Source organism: Ambystoma mexicanum, chromosome 13 (genome assembly GCF_040938575.1).
Source record: "Ambystoma mexicanum isolate Mex_15411 chromosome 13, UKY_AmexF1_1, whole genome shotgun sequence".
Lineage (NCBI taxonomy): Eukaryota > Metazoa > Chordata > Amphibia > Caudata > Ambystomatidae > Ambystoma > Ambystoma mexicanum.
The window spans coordinates 535,889,961-535,909,771 of NC_090938.1; the positions used below are offsets into that span (position 1 = coordinate 535,889,961).

The following is a 19,811-nucleotide window of genomic DNA, read 5'->3' on the forward strand; positions in this document are numbered from 1 at the left end:
TCCAAAGAAGCAGTCGGCTGGATAGTGTCCTTTCTCAACAATATTTCACAAGTTCACTGGGGGGACAAATTCTCCATCGAAAAAAGACATTCTATGTGGCGTCCCACAATGTGCCAGCATGTCACCTCTGCTATTCAATCTCTACTTGAGATATCTGTTTAGTCCTTGACCACATCAACATATTTTTCACCAATTATGCTGATTATACTCAGCTGGTGATCGAACCGAGTGGGGACTATATGAAAGATAGTGAACTATCCACAACATACAGCATTCGAGAATCATGGATGCAAATTGGATGTGTTTGAACAGCAAAAAAAAATAAATAAAAATAAAAACAGAGCTAATGGTGTTTGGTTCTCACCAGGCCAGAGCCAAATTATCTCCAGCTTACGGCTCTTTTCAGTTAAGACGCCCAAATGCAAGTCCTGAGCAAAGTCAAAACCTGATGCTCAAAGCGTCACTTGGAACTGTAGCCCAAGCACAATACGTAAAAAATACCTGCTCTTATTACCTTAGATTACTGAAAGCCATCAAACCGTATATCAGAAAACCATTGTGCTACCACAGCAAGGGCCACCATACTCTCTCGCCTGGACTACGATAATGCACTCATCCTAGGGGTTAAACAATGTGTTAACAGCTACCAATTGATCCAGAACAATGCTGTGAGGATCATTAAGCAAAAGTCAAGATCCGACCACATCAGTGAATCCAGAAGAGAGCTGCACTGGTTGAAAGTGGAAGACGGAGTCCAGTTCAAGGCTCTGATCCTAGTACACAGATTTATCTACTGGAAAGCCCCAGCATACCTGAAATCTAAAATCAATCTCTATGCACCAAGCAAATTGCTCAGATACTCAGTTATGGGTATGATCATGGTAGCCACACACAAGCATACTTTTGGCCCTGGAAAATCCTTCCCTGTAGTGGCTGCGGGACTGTGGAATAAACTCCCTGCTAACATGAGGTTGGAAGCAAATTACTTGCGGTTCTGCAAACTGAAAACACATTTTCAGCTAAAAATTCAATCAAAACTGTTCTCAAAATGTCAATTTGAATCTGTGTGTCCCGCTTGAAGTCCGTCAAACTTTATTTTGTCCTTGTGTTCTTGTCTCTACGCCCCTGAGGCTTGCAAGACAACAGTGCATTATAAATTAACAAACATGGTGTGCTTTTACCAGGGGCTGCGTTCGCAGCTGCAGTAAAGCACCGAAGGGTGCCATTTTTGTCAAAATGGCCCTGGTCATCTTTTTGCCATTGCATTGTGGAAAGGTCCTTCTTGAGATTTACTCTGCGCACCAAACCAGGTTTGGTCCCTTTGTTCGCTTAGTCTTTGGCGAGATTCACGAACGAAGCCCGCCTCTGGCTCCAGTAGGTCTGGTGGGGGCAGGAAGTGAGGTGTCCGAAACGCCCTGTCCTTAATCCCCTTTGTTACAGGAATGCACCCAAAAGGTGATTGGCAGGCTGGCTGTACGCCAAGGACTGCCACCATGCTGTTTGACAGGCAGCTAGGCTGGAATGAATGGGAGACATCTGCATTAAAGGCAAGGCTTTTTGGCTTGGAAGGCAGAGTCTACCACTGGACAAAGGAGTCCGAAGAAGAACTTGGAAGAGACGCCTGCTGCAACTCCTGGGCCGTTAGTTTGCCCGGTGAAGCCCTGCAGACTCCCAGGAAGCAGGACTGACCGAGCTTGAGCCACCTCAACAGAGTGCTGAACCGCAGATGCAAGGAAAGCCCATCCCCGACAGCCAAGAGTCCACGGTGGTGCTATTTCCTGAGACGCGGGGAGCTGAAACCGCGAAGTGCCACTTGATAGAAGTTGGTTCTTTTCTGTTGCCGACTGCCCAATTGTGTTGCAGGAGTCCCCAGAAGTCCTCTTGTCCCCACGACTGAGGCCCAGGCACAACAGGATTTGCAGAGCCACACAGGAACAGAAGCCAGCTGGAACCATTTCTTAAAACCAAAAGGTACTGTACAGTCTAAGAGAACTTACCTCTTGTTGTGGTAGCCTTACTTTATCTCAGTTGAGACTAGTCTTGGTTGCTTCTGTAGAGATGCTAACAGCTTCATTACCTCACAAGCCTAATCAGCTTGTGGCCCTACGTTGATTTCTTCTTTTCTACAAAGACTTCTAAAACATTGTGCAAGACTTTCACCTACCAGTAAGAAGTGCTTCAGGTCACCTAGACTTTTGCCCAATTGCCTTTGGCCTGGCTCCCCGAAACAACTTCTTCCCTCCGATTTGGTGTTTGGTCTTCCTTCCAGGAAGTGGCTAACTTATTTTCATTGGGGGTTGCCAAAAGTACTTATCTGCTCCAGAATATTTGTGTGATCTCTTGTTCTGTTCTAATAAACTTGACATACTCCCAAGTATTGCTCTAAATGTAAGTGATATATTAAAGTCCACAAGGAACAAGTTACTTACCTGTAACTGTTGTTCTCCAGCATGGGTCTGGCATGGATTCACATGCTCATGAATATTCCCCGTCAGGCTGGCAATCCTCGGTAAAGAAAAATCAGTATCAGTTTAGTTTCTGATCTGTCTTTCGTAGTAGTAACCAATCACTGATCTCTGCGTCATACTGACCACAGCCAATGACTGCCATCTCCCTAAGCCCCGCCCCTGGCAGCCATCTTCAGATTTGGTAGCACGTGAAGAGGCAGTATGACCAAGTGAAGAGCCGCAGAGGGGTAGGCGGGAGGGTTCGCATGTGAATCCATGCCAGACCCATGCTGGAGAACAGTTACAGGTAAGTAACTTGTTCCTTCTCCAGCATGGGGTCTGGCATGGATTCACATGCTCATGAATAAAAGAATACATAGCAGTACACACATGCACAACCACGGGAGGTGGCAAAGGCTCAACATTAAGCATTACATCAAAACTCAACATTAAGCAATTCTTACCTCCTCACCAGGCTCACCTTAGGCGAACAGGTTGCGCAGCACTGCTTGGCCGACCCTGGACTCCTCCCTGGAATCCCGATCGACGCAGTAGAATTTCGTGAAGGTGTGCGTCGACCTCCACGTAGCAGCCCTGCAGATGTCCAGCAAGGGCACACCAGATAGGAACGCCGTGGTAGCTGCGATCGCTCTGGTGGAATGGACTCTCGGACGGCCAGGCAGCGGTCGGTTTGCCAACCGATGGCAGTACATGATACAGCCGGAGAGCCATCTGGAAATGGAAGCCTTCGAGAGAGCCTTCCCCTGATTGACAGGTCCAAAGTTCACAAAAAGTTTTGATGTCTTCCGAAAACTCTTTGCGCGGTCCACATAGAACTTCAGCGCTCTAGCCACATCCAGTGAGTGCAAAGTCCTTTCAGCCGGCGACAAAGGCGACGGGAAGAAAACAGGCAACACCAAGGGTTCGTTGAGGTGGAAGTCCGACGGCACCTTGGGCATGAAGGAGGGGTGCGTCCTGAGCACTACCCTCGTGTCATGAAAAGTCAAGTACGGGGCCTTGCAGGAAAGGGCCTGGATCTCTCCCACCCGTCGTGCCGAGGTGATGGCCACAAGAAACGCTGTTTTCCACGACAAGAACTTCAACGGAGCAGAGTGCAGAGGCTCGAACGGAGGTCCCATGAGCTTGGTCAGCACCACGTTGAGCTCCCACACCGGGGCCTTCACCGGCGGGAACGATCTGAACAGTCCCTTCATGAATTCTTTCACCAGACGATGAGACCACAAAGACGACCGTCCCGTGGTTCTGGTGTATCGGGAGATCGCAGCAAGATGAATCTTGATGGAAGCGTGCGCCAGTCCAGCCTTGGCCAGCGTCAGCAGGTACGGCAGTACTTGGGGAGCCGTAATCCGTAGAGGGTTAATCTTCTGTGCGTGGCACCAGACAGAGAAACTCTTCCATTTGTGTCCGTAGCATTTAAGAGTTGAGGATGCCCTGGCCTTTGCAAGAACCTCTCTGCAGTCGGCCGGTATGTCGTAACCTCCAAACTTTAACGCTGCAGGAGCCAGGCCTGCAAGTTCAGCGACTTCGGGTCGTGATGGAGGATGGCGCCCCCTTCCCTGGAGAGAAAATCTGCGTCCACTGGCAGTTTGATTGACGGGGACGCTGACAAGTCCAGAAGGTCCGGGAACCATATCTGCCTCGGCCACGCAGGTGCGACGAGGAACATCCTGCACCGTGACCTCTTGAGCTGGTTGATGAGCCGGATCAGCAGCGGCAATGGAGGGAACGCATATAGGAACAGGCCCTCCCAGGGGGAACGAGAAAGCATCGCCCATGCTCCTCGGCTGGGGAAACCTGCTGGCGAACCTCCGGCACTTGGAGTTCGTCGCCGTCGCGAACAGGTCGATCTGGGTGTGCCCCACCGTCGGAAGAGGCGGTCCACAAGATCCTGTCATAGTTCCCACTCGTGGCACGAGCGCAGCTCTCTGCTGAGCGAGTTGGCGATTGTGTTTTTTATTTCTGCCAGATGAAACGGCACCAGAAACATCTCTTGGGCGACGGCCCAATGCCACAGATCCTGTGCCTCCTTGGACAGGGCTGGGGATCTGGTACCGCCCTGCTTCCTGATGTAGAACATGGTGGTGGTGTTGTCGGTGAAGATCCTCACCACCTTGCGGAGTTCCAGGACGTTGATATGGAGGGACCTCTCCGCCAGCAGCCAAAGACCCCTTGCGTGCAGGTTTTCGGTGTGCGCTCCCCACCTCTCCAGGGAGGCATCCGTGGTCACTGTCTTCTAGTGGCCCAGGGTCTGGAAGTCCATGCCCGCCGTCAGATGCGCGCGGGTGCCCCACCACCGGATCGCTCGTCGGAAACTCTTGTCGAGTGTGATCCTGTCCTCGAAGCTGCCCGTCTGGATCCAGCACGCGTCCAGGAACTCCTGCAACGGGCGCATCCGGAGCCTGCACAGGCGGATGAGATAAATGCAAGAAGACATCATTCCGAGGAGGGACTTGATGGACCTCACCCTTGCCGCATCCGCAACCAGCATCCGTTGCACCTTGCCCAAGATGGCCCTTGTCCTTTCCTCCGAGGGAGAGGCCAGAAGCGACACTGTCGAGCTTCGCTCCAAGAAACAGTGCGTCTTGCGCGGGCACCAGGTGGGACTTGGCGTAGTTTATGGAGAATCCCAGGTCCGTGAGTAGTTGGACGGTCGTTGCCGTGTGCTCCACGGCGAGCTCCTTCGTCTTTGCTCGGATGAGCCAGTCGTCCAGGTAGGGGTAGACGTGGATCCCCTCTAGGCGCAGCCGCGCCGCCACCAGTGCGAGGCACTTGGTGAACACCCTGGGTGCCGACCTCAATCCGAAGGGAAGGGCTCTGAACTGGTAGTGACGCCCTTGGACCACAAATCTGAGAAACTTTCGGTGTCCCTTTAGGATGGGGATATGGAAGTAGGCATCCTCCACATCCAACGACGACAGGAAATCGCCCTCCTCCAGTTGACCCAGGACGTGTTGGAGGGTGACCATCCGGAACTTCTGTGCCTTGATGAATTTGTTCAGTCATAGGTCCAGGATGGGACGCCATCCTCCCGTCTTCTTCACGAGGAGTATCTTGAGTAAACTCCGGAGCCCCGAAGCCTCTTGGGGACGAGCTCGATGGCGCCCTTCTTGAGCATCGCCTTTACCTCAAAGAGTAGTTGAGGGACGTGATGTTCCTTCCTGGCCACAGGGGGGACGCGCGGGCACCTCTTTAGAAACTCGAGCGCGTGTCCCTGAGCCAGGGCATCCAGCACCCAACGGTTGGTGAAGATGGACTCCCACACGCTGACGAAGCTTGCCAGCCGGCCTCCTACCGGGGGGCTTCGGTGGGGGCCCGACCCCACGGCCGGTTCAGTCCTGCTTCGACGAGGCTTTGCCGCCTTGTCCTCCTTGGCGACGACGGCGGGGTCCGCCCAACTTGCCTCGTCCCCTGTAGGCTTCCTGTAACGACGAACGGGCCGCTTGACGATAGGTGGAAAATCCGCCGCTGGAACCTTTGGAGGCACCCTGTTTGCCTCTGCCGCTCCGAAAGGGCGACCGTCGTTGCTGGAGAACACCAAGAGCCCGTGCCGGCTCCGCCTTGATGGCTTGTAGGGAATCGTCCACTGTTTTCCCCAAACAGGTTGCTTCCGTCGAACGGCATGTCCAAGACTCTGGTCTGCACGTCCTGACGGAAGTCAGTAGCCTTGAGCCATCCACGCCGCCTAAGGCACACGCCGTTGCCCAACTGGCGAAATCCAGTGTCAGCGATGTCTGTCGCTATCGTAATGGCGTGGTCTGACGCCACTTCTCCTTCCTGCAAGATCTCTTGGGCCTCCGCCCTCTTGTCGTCTGGTAGGAAGTCCAGCAGGGGGGCGAGTTTGTACCACAACTCCCTGTCGTAGCGGACGACGATAGCCAAGGCGTTGGCAGCCTTAATCGTCGTCGCTGCCGATGAGATGACTGCATCCCATCGTGTCCAATTTCTTTCCCTCGCCGTCCGGCGGGGATGTTGACGTAGAGGCCGCGCCCCCCCCCCCCCCCGCTTTCTTCCTGGCCGTTGCGGAGACGACCGAGTCCGGGGTCGGCTGTGCCCGAAGGCACAAGGGGGCCGCGTCCGGGACCCAGTACTTCTCGTACCTATCGCTTCTCGCCGGCGTTGTGGATGGGTTCTTGAGGGGGGAAGAGACCCTCATCCCAGATATCGTCCAGTAGAGGTACAGCGAGGACCGTCTTCCTCTTGGTCTCGCGCCGTTGATAAAGGAAACCTTCCTTCTCTTCCGGGCAGAGCTGGAAAAGTTCGGATGCCCTGGCGATCATGGCGTGAAACGATCCAATCTCGTCGGGAGGGAAGCCTGGGTGGGAGGTGACGACGGGAGATCCTCGTCGTAAACCTCATCGTCTGTACCCGTCGTGGCCGTGTCAGTCCCCGTATCATCCCCACGTGTCGGGGAGGAGGGCTGAGCAGGGCGCGATGGTTGAAAAGGAGGTGGAGGATGAATCCTCCTTCTCTTAAGAGGAGGGCTCCCAGAAGGGCCTGGCTCCAGGTCCCCCGTCGGGAGCGGTTCCTCCGTTGGTGGTAACGGCAGTCTCGTCCTTATCTCCGAGCATAAGGACTGTATAGCCAACAAAATGGCCACCGAGTTGTCTTGCGGCACTGGTTGAGGGGGTTCCGATGGGCGATCAGGAGCCCCGTCGGCACCCTCGACGTTCTCGTCGTCTCCCACGTCGGGGTCCCTCTCGACAGGATGGTCTTCCACGCCAGCGCCGTGGCCTAAGACTTCGATCAGCTCCTCCCCAGAGGAGGAGGCCGAATCCACGACGACCTCCTGCCCCCCCTTTTTCTTCTCCGTCGGAGGTTTCACTGGGGTCCTGTCGATGGGCATGAAAGAGGACTCCCTCCGCAGTGGCAGGGAGATTCTGGGCCCCGAGGTCGCCACCACTGGTGTAGCCTGCACAGGCTGAGCCAGGGCCGCCACAACTGTCTCGATAGAGGCCTTGGCCGGATGGATCAAGGCTTTCACCACCTTAGGTGCGCTCACCGCCTTCTCCTTGGGGGGGGGGTCACCACCTCGCTCCCCCTCCGATGGGGCCTTCGAGCACGACCGGGGTCTCTCCAGGAGCTTCACTGGGTGCTCGGCCTTCCTCTTACCCGAGCCAGAGCATTGGCTCGTGGTTGATGGCGCCGGGGAGGATGCGCCCTGCCTGGCGCCCGTAGAGCCCGACCGTTCGGCGTTCCTGGTGCCAGCGGACTCGCGGTGCTTGGCCTTCTGTTGGACCCCCGTCACCGGGGCGCCCTCAAAGGTCTTAGAAGACCGCTCGGACTTCTTCTCGCCGGACGAGCTCTTCCCTTCCAGCCAGTTGGCGAGACGCAGATGGTGGTCCTTCATGGTCCGCTCCGACATATTGCCGCAAAACGCACAGTCCTTCTCCAGGTGCGTCTTGTCCTCATGCAGGCAGTAAAGACAGACGGAGTGTTCGTTCTCCTTAAAGACATTCTGAAGCTGGCATCCAGGGCAGACCCTGAACAGCTTTCCGGGCGTCGAGCTTCCCTTCTCCTGGGCCATGCTCGAGAAGGGCCTCAGAAACTTCTGGAGTCCTCCAATAGCATGGCTCGACGAAATCTTCACCCTTGAGGGGCGTAGAAGAATCCGACACGGGTCCTCGTTGATCGGATAAAGAAACGGTGGAGCTTGAGGCTCTTTTGACCGAAAAGAGAAAATTTTCCTAAGAAAAAGCGCGAAAAAAAGCACTAACGCTCGAGAGCAATAGCACGAGGATCCCAACACTTGAACGTGCGGTAAAAATCTGAAGATGGCTGCCAGGGGCGGGGCTTAGGGAGATGGCAGTCATTGGCTGTGGTCAGCATGACACAGAGATCAGTGATTGGTTACTACTACGAAAGACAGATCAGAAACAAAACCGATACTGATTTTTCTTTACCGAGGATTCCCAGCCTGGCGACGGGGAATATTCATGAGCATGTGAATCCATGCCAGACCCCATGCTGGAGAATATCCTAGCTATTTAACTCACCTGAGGGTGTAGGAAGTGTCTGCGTGCCATCCAGAATGGGTATCTTCTGATTCAGAGATTGCTATATCCTATTGCTATAAGGTCAAGGTTGCTGTAGTGCACCCAAAGGGTACTGCTCCAAATCTTGTCTAACAATAGGTTATAACAATTATATTCTCCCAAAGGGTTGCCGGCAGTCTATTATCCCAGCATTAAAGTGTTCAACATTTAAGACCTGTGAGGGAACAAGCACTGCCAAAGTCAATAGGTTCAAAAAAAGGCCTTTAGGGAGCCAGAACAGCCAAAGTGAAGGGACAAAGTCAAAGTTCTGATGCTCTTCTTAGAAAAATGTTATAGTCTGTGTTCAAAAGAGACATCACAGCAACGCAAAGGGAGTTACCTTTAGAAAGCACAAGCTGTAAGGTCAATGCAGGTATGTTGAGGTCACCTTAGTGTAGGAAAAACAAAAAAAGAAAACCTCCCAAAATAGGAAGCACTCCAAATGGTAAAATGATAAAGTACCCCACGGTACCTTCAAAATGAAAAAAAAAGTGTTCAAGCTTGTTAACTTCACGATACACTGCAGTAGACCCTTGTTCCTAGTCCTTTGTGTGGTGACAAAAGGGAGGACGTCTGGCAGGCTCCTGCGGCAGCACTCTAGAGAGGGACTCCGCAGCAATGGATTTCAGTCGATACAGTGGCTCTGTGGTTTTGGCACCTTTTTCTCAGCGCCAACGAAGAACGAAAAGCTCTGCTTAGAATTTCCTTGATCCCTCGGTCCTGGACTCTGGTGAGGAGACTCTGGATGCAGATGTCTTGCTTCTGTAGGGTCCTCTGGGTGCCAACAAAGTTTTTTCCAGATTCTGACTGGTAGTTAAGAATTAGTGCAGTGCAACTGGTGAGGACTACAGAAGAATTTTCTGCTTGGTATTAGGTAACCCACCTTTTACTATCGGCCTGTACTAAACAAGTCGATAGTGTGACTAAGCAGACAGGCTTGTATTAAGAGGGGTAATGTGAGCTGTACCATTGATATCATCAAGTACAAGTAGCCAAGTAACACTTCCGCTCTATATATAACTATTTCTTATAATCTACACAAGGTTTAAATAAGAATTCTTTAAAAAGCTATCCAATTGTAACATTCAAAGTTTAGATGCAGTTTGTAAAGAAGAACAGTTGGTAAATACTTTGATAACACATATTCCAGCGCTTGGATGAGACTTCAGTTATGGTCAGTATTGCTCTTCTTTTCAGTTACCAATTGAGTTTGTAAAGGACAGAAAGGTTAGAATCAGATTTTTAGAACATACTTCCCACAGTGTAAAAATCAAAATCACCCAAAAGGAGGCACATAACTTATCCCAGCAACAATAGTGTCCACAATTATAACCTGAGGGAACAAGGGATTGGGGTTGAAAGACCAAATTAGAAATGGTCGAGGGAGAAAAGACTTTTTTCAAAATAACCTTGTATTTTCTCCCCTGAACACTTCTAACTTGGCCAAACCCCTGCCCACACCACCATCCCCTGGCCACTCGCTGGTCCCTGCGACGCCTGTTCCCTTTCACTTCTGTGATCGGGAACTGGCGCTGCTGGGTCCTTTCCATTTGTTTTTCTTTTGGGGACAGCTGCAGCCTCTTATTGGGATGGCTGCAGGGGGACACCCGTGCAGCCCCTACTCACAATATAGTGAGCAAGGGTGCAGGGGACACCCCTGCAGCCCCCAGCACAGAATGCATGATTTGGTTGAACTTTTCAGCCATTTCGAAATTCGGCCAAATCACGCATTGTGATTTCTATTCGATAATTTTGGATGAAACTGGGAACAAGTACTACCAAAGCCAGTAGGGTTAGAAGGGTGCCTTTAGGGAGCCAGGACAATCAAAGTTAATGGACAAAGTCAATAGTTTGGATGCACTTCAGACATAACGTTACTAAGTTAAAAGTTAGTAAGTTCAGAAGAATTCACAGTAACTCAGGTGAGCTACTTTATAAAGACCACCAGCTGTTTCGGCCAGTGCAGGAGAGTTGGTATTAACTCTAAAGTGGATCAAAAGCACTTTGCAAGATAGGAAGCAAAACTTAAGGCTAAAAGGTGAACACCCCAAGCCCCACAGTACCTGTTTCGAAGAAATAGGTTTCCAGCTGGATTCCTCTATGTTACAGCTTGGCAGACTCTTGTTCCTGATCCTTGGTTGTGTTAATGAACAGGATGTATGGCGGGCTCCTGCGGCAGTACTCGTGAGAGGGACTCCTTGCTAGGGATCTCCTTTGTTTCAGCGGCAAGTCAGTGTTTTGCCGACTTTTCCTCAGCGTCAATGTAGAATGAACATTTCTGGTTGGAAGAAGCTTGCTCCCTCGGTCCTGGACTCTGGTGAGGGGACTCTGGATCAAGATTACCTATCTCTGTAGGGTCCTCAGGATGCCAGCGAAGATTTGGCCCGATTCGGACTTTGCAAGACGATGCACTCGGCAATGGTCACAGGACCCCCGGCATTGGGCTTCTGCAGCTCTGTTGAGATCCAGCAAGTCAGGGGATGCACAACATGGAAACTCATCTTGAGGCTAGGTGCTCTCACCAGCTCAAGGGAGGAAGTCGTCCCATACGGGTCTTCCCAGTCGCTATGAAAACGCGGTCAGCACAGCAGCAGGGCTTCACCAGGCACTTTGCGGTCCAGGAGGGTGCTGGTGGCGTCTTAGTCTTCGGATGTTCCTCTCCAGTGGCCGACTTTGCTTCTAGTCCCAAACACCTTGCCTTTTATGCGATTTACAGTCATTCACAGCCTATGCTGTCAATCACAGCAGGGTGGCTGTCCTTCCAGGACAGCCAGCCGGCCAATCGGGACTGTTTTCATTCAGGCACACCTAGAGACAAAGGACTGGGAAGTTTTGGGACCCCTGCCTCACTTCCTGCCTTTCAAGACATGCTGAAGCCTGCCAAAGGCGAAAACACACAAAGTACTCAAACTTGTCTCAACTAACAGTAAAAGCCCAGAAGAAACAAAGAAAAAACAAACGTCAAGAAAAAGAAGACTGGGCCATTTTGGGAAAATGCACACCGATGGGTGCTGTACTGCAGCTGAGGGTTCAGCCTGCGGTAAAAATGCACACTGGTAGTAAGAATTAAACCACTGTCACCAGCCAGTAGGTTAGTGTAACAAAAAATGTTTGCATGAGAAGTGGGATAGGAATCACTAAGTAACCCCCACAGCACTCCACATAGGATGGTGTGTGTTGGTCCCATAAGGAGAAAAGTAAGACCGGGATCATCTTACTATTCCTTGGGAACGGTCTTTCACCCAATAAAATGTATTTCAACATTTAGAGAAGTCCAAGGGACTTAAATGGCACTGCACCAAAGGTGCTTTGCGTCACCATACAAAAAGCAGATTCCTATAGAGTTTGTCAGACGCCATAAAAATAAAATGCAAAAATCCTAGTCAGAAAAAAATAACACATGAGTGAGAAAAAAAAGGTCCTACTCAGGTTGAAAAATCCCAAGTCCAGCAAATGAGCTGGGGGTCTCTAAGGTTGAAGGCAATTAGAACAGAAATGAAAATTCTCTCCAACACAGACTTCGGAAGACAATGCACTCACAAGTGGTCGAGGTACCCCAGGTATTGGGCTTCTGCAGCCTTGGAAAGTTGCAGCAAGTCGGGGAGTTGCACCAAAATAGTGTATCGAGGCTAGTGGGTCCCTCCAACCTAAGGGAGTAAGTCGTCCTTTACAGGTCTTTCCTGTCGAATAAAAAAACATCACCACAGCTGCAGGGCTTCACTGGACACTGTGGGGTCCAGCAGGGTGCTGCGGGCGTCTAGTCTTCTGCTTCGAATGTTGTTCCCCAGTGGTAGACTGCTTCTAGTCCCAAACCCTCGCTTTTTATGCAAGTTTACATTCATTCACAGCCCTAGGCTGTCAATCACAAAGCAGGGTGGCTGTCCTCCAGCTCAGCCAGCTGGCCAATTAGAACTTGTTTCACTCAGGCACACCTAGAGACAAAGGACAGGCAACTTCCGAGGCCCTCCCCCGCTTACAGCCTTTCCAGACACGGAAGCAGGGGCAGGGCTTCATGGCTGTAGCCCATCAAAGGCAAACTACACAAAGGACTCACTCCTGATGCAAACAGTAAAAGCCTAGAAGAAACTAACAAGAAAATGGCAAAAAAGAAGACTGGCCATTTTGGGAAAATGGTCACCCTTGTGTGCAGCCCCGGAGCTGAGTTATCAGCATACAGAAACATGTCACTAGGTAGAAAAAAAGAAACCACTGCCACCAGCCATTCAAGTGAGTTAGTGTAACAAAATGTTACACGAGGACTGGGTTAAAGGAATTACTATGTAACCCCGCCCAGCACTCCACATAGGGTGGTGTGTGCTGGACCCATTAAGTAAAAGTAAGACAGGGGTCATCTTACTATTCTTGGGAACAGTAGTTCACCCAAGAAAATGAAGTTAAACATTAAGAGAAGTCCAAGGGACAATGCAAAGTCAGATGCCTATTGAGTATACCAGACACCATAAACCTGAACATAGAAAATCATAGTCAGGAAAACATGTGAGTGAGAAAAAAGTCCCACTCACTCAGCAGTAAGCATTAAAAGGCTGTGAATCCAGCAAAATGACTGAGGGTCTCACAGGTTAAAGGGAATTGGCACAGAAATAAAAATCCTCCCCAACAGTCTTCCATTGTATAGAGCCTACCAGTCTACTCTAACCCCGCCCCTTCCATTCTCACTGGGAACAAAGGCCTTTAGAAACGCAGCACCCTGGAGTGAGGCAACTCCCTTTTGGGTGTGCTCCTTTGATGCCAGGGCCCAGGATAGCTGCAGGTTGTGCTGCTCTCTCCAGATGAGGGTGTTACCTGCCCTCACAAACAGACCAAAGACACATGGCCATTTAGGTTCCTGTCCAGTCATTTGGCAGGCTCAGCTGGGCCAGAATACACATCACCTGCCACAGCGGCCTCAACTCACAGGAGCGGCTGTGCGATACCAAATTAAATGTGGCTGCCATGATCATGAGTAGCTCCATGCACCATGCTTTAACCCAGGCGTAGCTTATTTAGAGATTACCTTGCCACCAGTTTGGGCCACTTCGAATCATCTTAGTTTGGCACAGGGGTGCAGATCTTAAATACAGCCCCCGGTGCTGCAGAGACATGGCTGTCACTACAGCGTTAAATGGGCAGCTAAGACCTCTGAACCTGCTCTATATCACTGGTAAAGCAGGTGCTGCAAATCAGGATACCGATGCAGCAGCATACAGACACTGTTTTTTGACATGGATCTTGTCAAAGGGGAATCTGATCAGCAGTTTTCCCTTTCAGAGATGAACTATTATTTAATAACAAACCAAACAAGCCACGGCTTTCACACCCCTGCCAGATGGAAATGCATCAGAATATATTTTATTGGTTACATGGGATTTTACCAAAGGTAAAATCAGTGGTAAATTTCAGAAAGGCCAAAATAACAAAAATATACTGAATTTATTGGGGCGGTTCCTCCACCCAAACCCCCTATTTTTCTACCCTTTAACCACAATCAAAGTCCAACCCCACCCATTTTAACCCCTTACCCCACTACCATATATATAACATTTTCAGTAAACCTTTTCGGTAATATGACTGGGTACCGCCTTTATACACTGTGGTCTAATGCTGGGAGTCAGAACCTACACTCCTGGAAGGCTGCAAATATGCCTCCTGCCGATCTGCTTTTTGGACCATGGGCATTGGTCCCCCAACGCATCGGTACGGCTGGCAAGTCCATTCAGCTAGATCTCCATCTAGGGGTCCCACTCTTGGACTTTGAGGGTGCCTGCTACAAAAACTCCAGCAGAACTCCATACACTGCCCCTTTTCGCATTTTAGAAAAAGTTACTTTTTCTCAAGAACCTGCCCAATTCAACATAAGCAAATGGCCATGGCCCCTTTTAAAATCCCTTTACTGCTCCACATCAGCAAACCATTTTATTTTCCTGTAACTGTATTTTCTCCTGGAGGGAAAGCTTTTATTGAACATTTGCAAACTCTTGAAAGCTTGATACTTACCAGATATGGTGTTGCGTGTTTAAGGTTTACTTACCTGTTAGTATAGGGTTTTCTCTTGACTTTTTCTTCTATAAATAACTTTTTAAAATAAAATGCAGTGTGTTACGTACATTATTCTAAAGTCCAATTGGTGTGGGACTTCATATGACTAGTCTCTTGGTATTAGGGACCCAACTCTTAATATAGGCCTGTACTACACACGTCAGAGTGGCTGAGAAGCCAGGCTCATCTTAGATGGGCTATAGAGCAGTACACTGAAATGAGTAAACAAGGTTTCAAGTGAACACTTACACACAAGAGTTAATTAAATTATTTATATATACACACACAAGGCAAATCAAACTAAAAAGCAAGCAACTAATAAGAACTTTCATTGGAAGATGGATTTAAATTAATATAAGAATCAAGAATGCAGACAAGTAATTTAACTGTTACAATACTATTTTCTCCCAGAGGAGTCTTTTCTCCCACAGGGATGATGCTTTTTCCCTAGCAAAAAACAAGTTACACAATGTAAAACCTATGCAGGCATCAGTACTGCCAAAGTCAATATGGCTGAGAAGAGGAGCCTTTAGGAAACCAGGATAACCAAAGCCAAGTGGATAGTTCTAGTTCTGAGGCAGTTCTTGAGAGAAACAGTTATTCAGTCAGTAGTGCTTGAAGAATTCCAGGGGCTTAATAGGAGCCTACCTAATGGTGCACAAGCTGCAAGGCCTGCAGAAATGAGTTGAGGTCAACTCTAGATGGGTGCAAACAGCACTTACCAAGCCAGGAAGCACTGAAAATTGCACAAGGTAGTTACACCCCATGCCCCACAGTACCTTAAAGATGAAGATTTTTCCAGATGGCTTCCTTCCTGATGCAGCCCCCGATTCCTGCTCCTTGGTCGTGGTGAAGAAAGGGGCGACCTTTGGTGGGCTTCTGCAGCAGCACTTGAGGTACTCTGCAGCAATAGATTCCACTCACTTCAGCGGCTCTTTGTGGTTCTGGCACCTTTTTCTCAGCACCAAGGAGGAACGAAAATCCCTTGTTGGATTTCTTAGTCACTTGGTCCTGAACTCTGGTGAGGGGAATTTTGATGAAGAATTCATGCTACTGTGGGACCCCACGGATGCCTGCAAAGTTTCAGCCAGATTCGTTCCTCGGAAGACTATGTACTCAATAATGGTCGAGGTACCCCAGGTATTGGGTTATTACAGCCCAGGAAGGTCGCAGCAAGTCGGGTGTTGAGCCAAAAGGAAGAAGGTCTTGAGGCTAGTTGGCCCCACCAGCCTAAGGGAGGAAGTCATTCTTGGAGTATCTTCCCTGCTGATGTGAAAACAGGGTCATCACAGCTACAAGGCTTCACCAGTGCTTTCCTGGTCCTGGAAGGGGCTGCTGTAGTCTCTGCTAGTCCTCTTCTTTGGAGGTCTTGTTCCAGTGGTCAACTGTCTTAGTCCCAAAATCCACGCCTTTTATGCAGAATTTCATTAATTCACAGTCATACAGCTGGCAATCACTTGGGGGTTGGCTGTCCTCCAGGACACCCAGCCGCCCACTTAGAACTGGTTTCAGCCAGGCATTCCTACAGACAAAAGACAGCGAGGTTTCGAGCTCCTCCTTCACTTTCTGCCTTCCAAGCCACTTGAGCCCGGCTTCAACCCTGAAACCTGGCAAAGGCAAAACACACAAAGGACTCAAACCTAGTCTAAACGATAAAGTAAAAGCCCACAAGAAACTTCCAAATAAAAAAAATTGTGAAAAAAGACGGGGGGCCATTTTGGAAAAATTGTCACATGCACATGGACGCTGTACTGCAGCTGAGAAATCAGCCTGCGATTACCTAGCACAATAGGTAGTCAAAATTAACCACTGCCACCAGTCATTTACGTCAGTGTAACAAAAAGTTACATGAGAAGTGGGATAAGGAGTTACTAAGTAACCCACCCCCAAACACCCCCTGCCCCCCCCCCCCCCACCCCACCCCTCACTCCACATAAAGTGATGTGTGCTGGACCCACTAAAGAAAAGTTAAGCAAGACTAAAGTTCACTATTCTTGGTAACTGTAGTTCACACAGGAAATTGTATTTAAACATTAACAGAAGTCCAAGGGACTTCGAGGGTGCTGTGGGTCACTATGCAAAAAGTAGATGCCTATGGAGTTTACCAGACCCCATTAAACAGTAAGAATTAGAAATCGCAGTCAGAGAAACCGGAAGAGTGAGTGGTAAAAAGGACCACTCACTCAGGAGATTAAAATAAAAAAAATTCCAAAGTCCAGCAAAAGTGCTGGGGGTCTATCTGGTTAAAGGGAATTAGCACAGCAACTGAACATTCTCCCTAACAGTGCGTTGACAATTATTTTGGAATTCATGAAAAATACTAAACCTGTGCATCACCACGCTGCTACCTAGCCCACCCACCCCCGAAAGTTAAGCCTGGGTGCTCTATCATTCTACCACTTACTGAACCTGGTGAGACTGGAGGGAACTTATGGTACACAAGAAAGACCCCATCTAAAGAGACTGACCACAGGGCCCAAGGACACATGCACAGGGACCCTTCAGGAGGTCCCCACCCTTAAGCAGTGTAATAACTAGAGATTAACACCAGATATTGGTCTGATATTAGTTATAGGAGTGGGAAAGGTCTAACTTAAGGCCATTTTACTGTTTCTACACTGGTCTTACTATGATGTGTCCTAAACTTCTAGCGACTTGTGTAACTAAGTAAATGAAGTACACTGTTCAGTATACCTGATCATTTGGTCCATTTATTTGGACTACTTGAGCATAGCCACCAGCCCCATCCGCTCCCTTCAGTGAAGCTGGGCTACTCTGCCACTGCTACCCATCGAGTTTGGTCTCCTTCTGGTGGAACCTTGTCTTACACTTTAGATAGTTTCACATCCCTCACCAGAGGGCAGTGGAGAGAGAATTTTTTCTCTTAAATCGCCCCAACATTGCCACTCATAATATTCATAGGACCAATGTACGTGGCAATCCAAAAATAGCTTGGCAACGAACAAGAACATTCACACATGCATGAAAGTAAATTGGCTTCATGAAGGGAAAATAGAAGCATTTATTCTCACCGTTTCAAGCTCCTCAAAGGCTTCCTGACAACACTCACAGTACCCGTTCCTTCTTTTCTTTGCAGCAATTGTAGGCTTAGCCTTGGGACTCCGCTCCTCCCCTTCACTGTGTGTAAAGTAACATTCTGCATCACTGGAGTAGTAAGGAGGAAAAGAAAACTATGACCGCAATATTTCCATTGTTACCATTCAGCACATGAAATGTCATTCTGTATTGCTAGAAAACAGCATCCTCTTTAGCTTCACACATTGACAGAACAGCACAAGCACATACATATGGGTTGTGAAATAGCATGCTGCTTTTTCTACACAGACCAAAAAACTGAAATAATGTACACCTTTGTCTGGGTCTCCGACCAACAGACTCACTCTGGGGGGAGGAGCATGTAGCCTAGCCCGTACCACAGTGAAGATACATCCACCCCCCACATCCCTGATTCTCCGAAATCCTAATACTGTGTTAAGCTGAACAATGTTCTGACTACAGAAAACTGCAAGTGTTTATTTAAAACCGGTTTTACACAAGATCATGATTTTCATATTTAGGAGAATCGTACTTACACTGCCTTGTCTTTTATTTCCTTGTCCTTACGTGAGCTCCGAAGACTCGTAACCTCAAAAAGACTGAAACCTCGAGCTGCTAGGACATTCAGTTGAGGAAAGGACTGGAAATGGTGATGGAGAGGTCGGAACAGTCTGAAACACAGTAAAAGAAGTAGTTACTAGAGCATTCGTAATCCATAGTCGCCTTACCTCCATCCTTGTGGGCGTCCCCAACCACATGAACGCTACCAGAACCTCTTAAATTGAGTTTCCCCTTTTAGTATAGCGTGCAGCACCTCACCTCAGAACCCTTTGAACACTTCGGACGCTTAGATACCTGGCTACGCTCATTACCTATTAGCTTAATAGCGGGGCAGGCAGGTGGGACGTATGGAGGAAAGAGGCCTATGGACTACAAGTCACCACGGTGAGTAACTTTAATTACTCACACTTCCCAGCCCCTTTTCTCCATCCTTGTGGGCGATTCCACCGAACAAGAACAGAGGGTGGAGCAGTGATAACCTGTCTCATATCTAGGACGAAGCAAAAGGGTTCTTAAGAACCCCCTGACCAAACTCTGCATCACTCCTGGAGCTGGTGTCCAGTGAGTAGTGCTTACAGAAAGCCAACGGAGTGTCCCAAGTAGCAGCCTTGCCAATGACATCTGTAGCCTGTGGCACCACAGGACCCAGCTAGTAGGGGCCATGTGCTTGTCCTTCAAGGGAACACCTAGAAGAACTAGTTACTCTTACCTTGTAACGTTCTTTCGATGGGATGTTCCTCCGACGTATTCCTTATCTTAGATATAAATCCTTCAGCTTTGCTGGCCTCGGAAAATTTTTTCGCCAGAGGGCGCTGCGCGTCGATGATCGCCGAGTCGATGACCCTCGACGGCCTCCGTGCCGACGTCGACGTCATCCTGCCTATAAAGGCCGCGCGCAGCGTCCGTTGCTCAGTTCCGTTTTGTAGTCCCCAGTAATGTTTTTGGATTAGACTAATCACCTTGAAGGAGCATAGGCTGCAAACCCACAGGAAGTCATACTGCGGGGATGGATGGGAGGGTCGATAAGGAATACGTCGGAGGAACATCCCATCGAAAGAACGTTACAAGGTAAGAGTAACTAGTTCTTCGAAGGGATTGTGTCCTCCGACGTATTCCTTATCTTAGATAGACTCCCATAGCAGTGGTATTGTGACTGGAGGCGGGAGTAATAAAAGTTATGTTACCCTTCCAGAATGGACAGAGTGTAACACAGCCTTGCCGAATCTAGTTTCTTGACTAGAGGAGGAATCCAGGCTATAGAATTTGGTAAATGTATGTGCGGACGACCATGTGGCAGCCGCACATATATCTCGAATTGGCACCCCTCTTTGAAGGGCTGAGGATGTTGCGATACCCCTGGTAGAATGAGCCCTTAGATTTTGAGGAGGCTCCTTTCCTGCCAATTTGTAGCACTCCAGAATGGCTAAAATAATCCATCTGGAGATGGTTTGTTTTGTTATTGGAAGGCCCAACTTATGTCCTGCATAACCTACAAAGAGTTGGTCTGCTTGTCTGATCTTAGCCAATCTGCTGATATAGAAGCTCAAGGCTCGCTTAGGGTCCAGCCTGTGCAGTCTCTCTTCCTCCTTCCCCGGATGAGGAGGAGGGTAGAAAGAAGGTAATATAATCTTCTGAGTGATGTGAAACTCCGAGACTA

The 19,811-nt window shown here is 49.3% G+C and overlaps 1 protein-coding gene across 1 annotated transcript in view; it reads right to left on the reverse strand.

The window, feature by feature from the left end:
- The window catches only part of DBF4B (DBF4B-CDC7 kinase regulatory subunit), a 437,979-nt gene that overhangs the window by 141,092 nt on the left and 277,076 nt on the right, over positions 1-19,811 (reverse strand). The window contains exons 9-10 of the mRNA XM_069634269.1: positions 18,130-18,264; positions 17,569-17,701 (exon numbers count right to left, since the gene is read on the reverse strand). Of these exons, the coding sequence (XP_069490370.1) occupies positions 17,569-17,701; positions 18,130-18,264 (268 nt within the window). The remainder of the gene's footprint in view (positions 1-17,568; positions 17,702-18,129; positions 18,265-19,811) is intronic.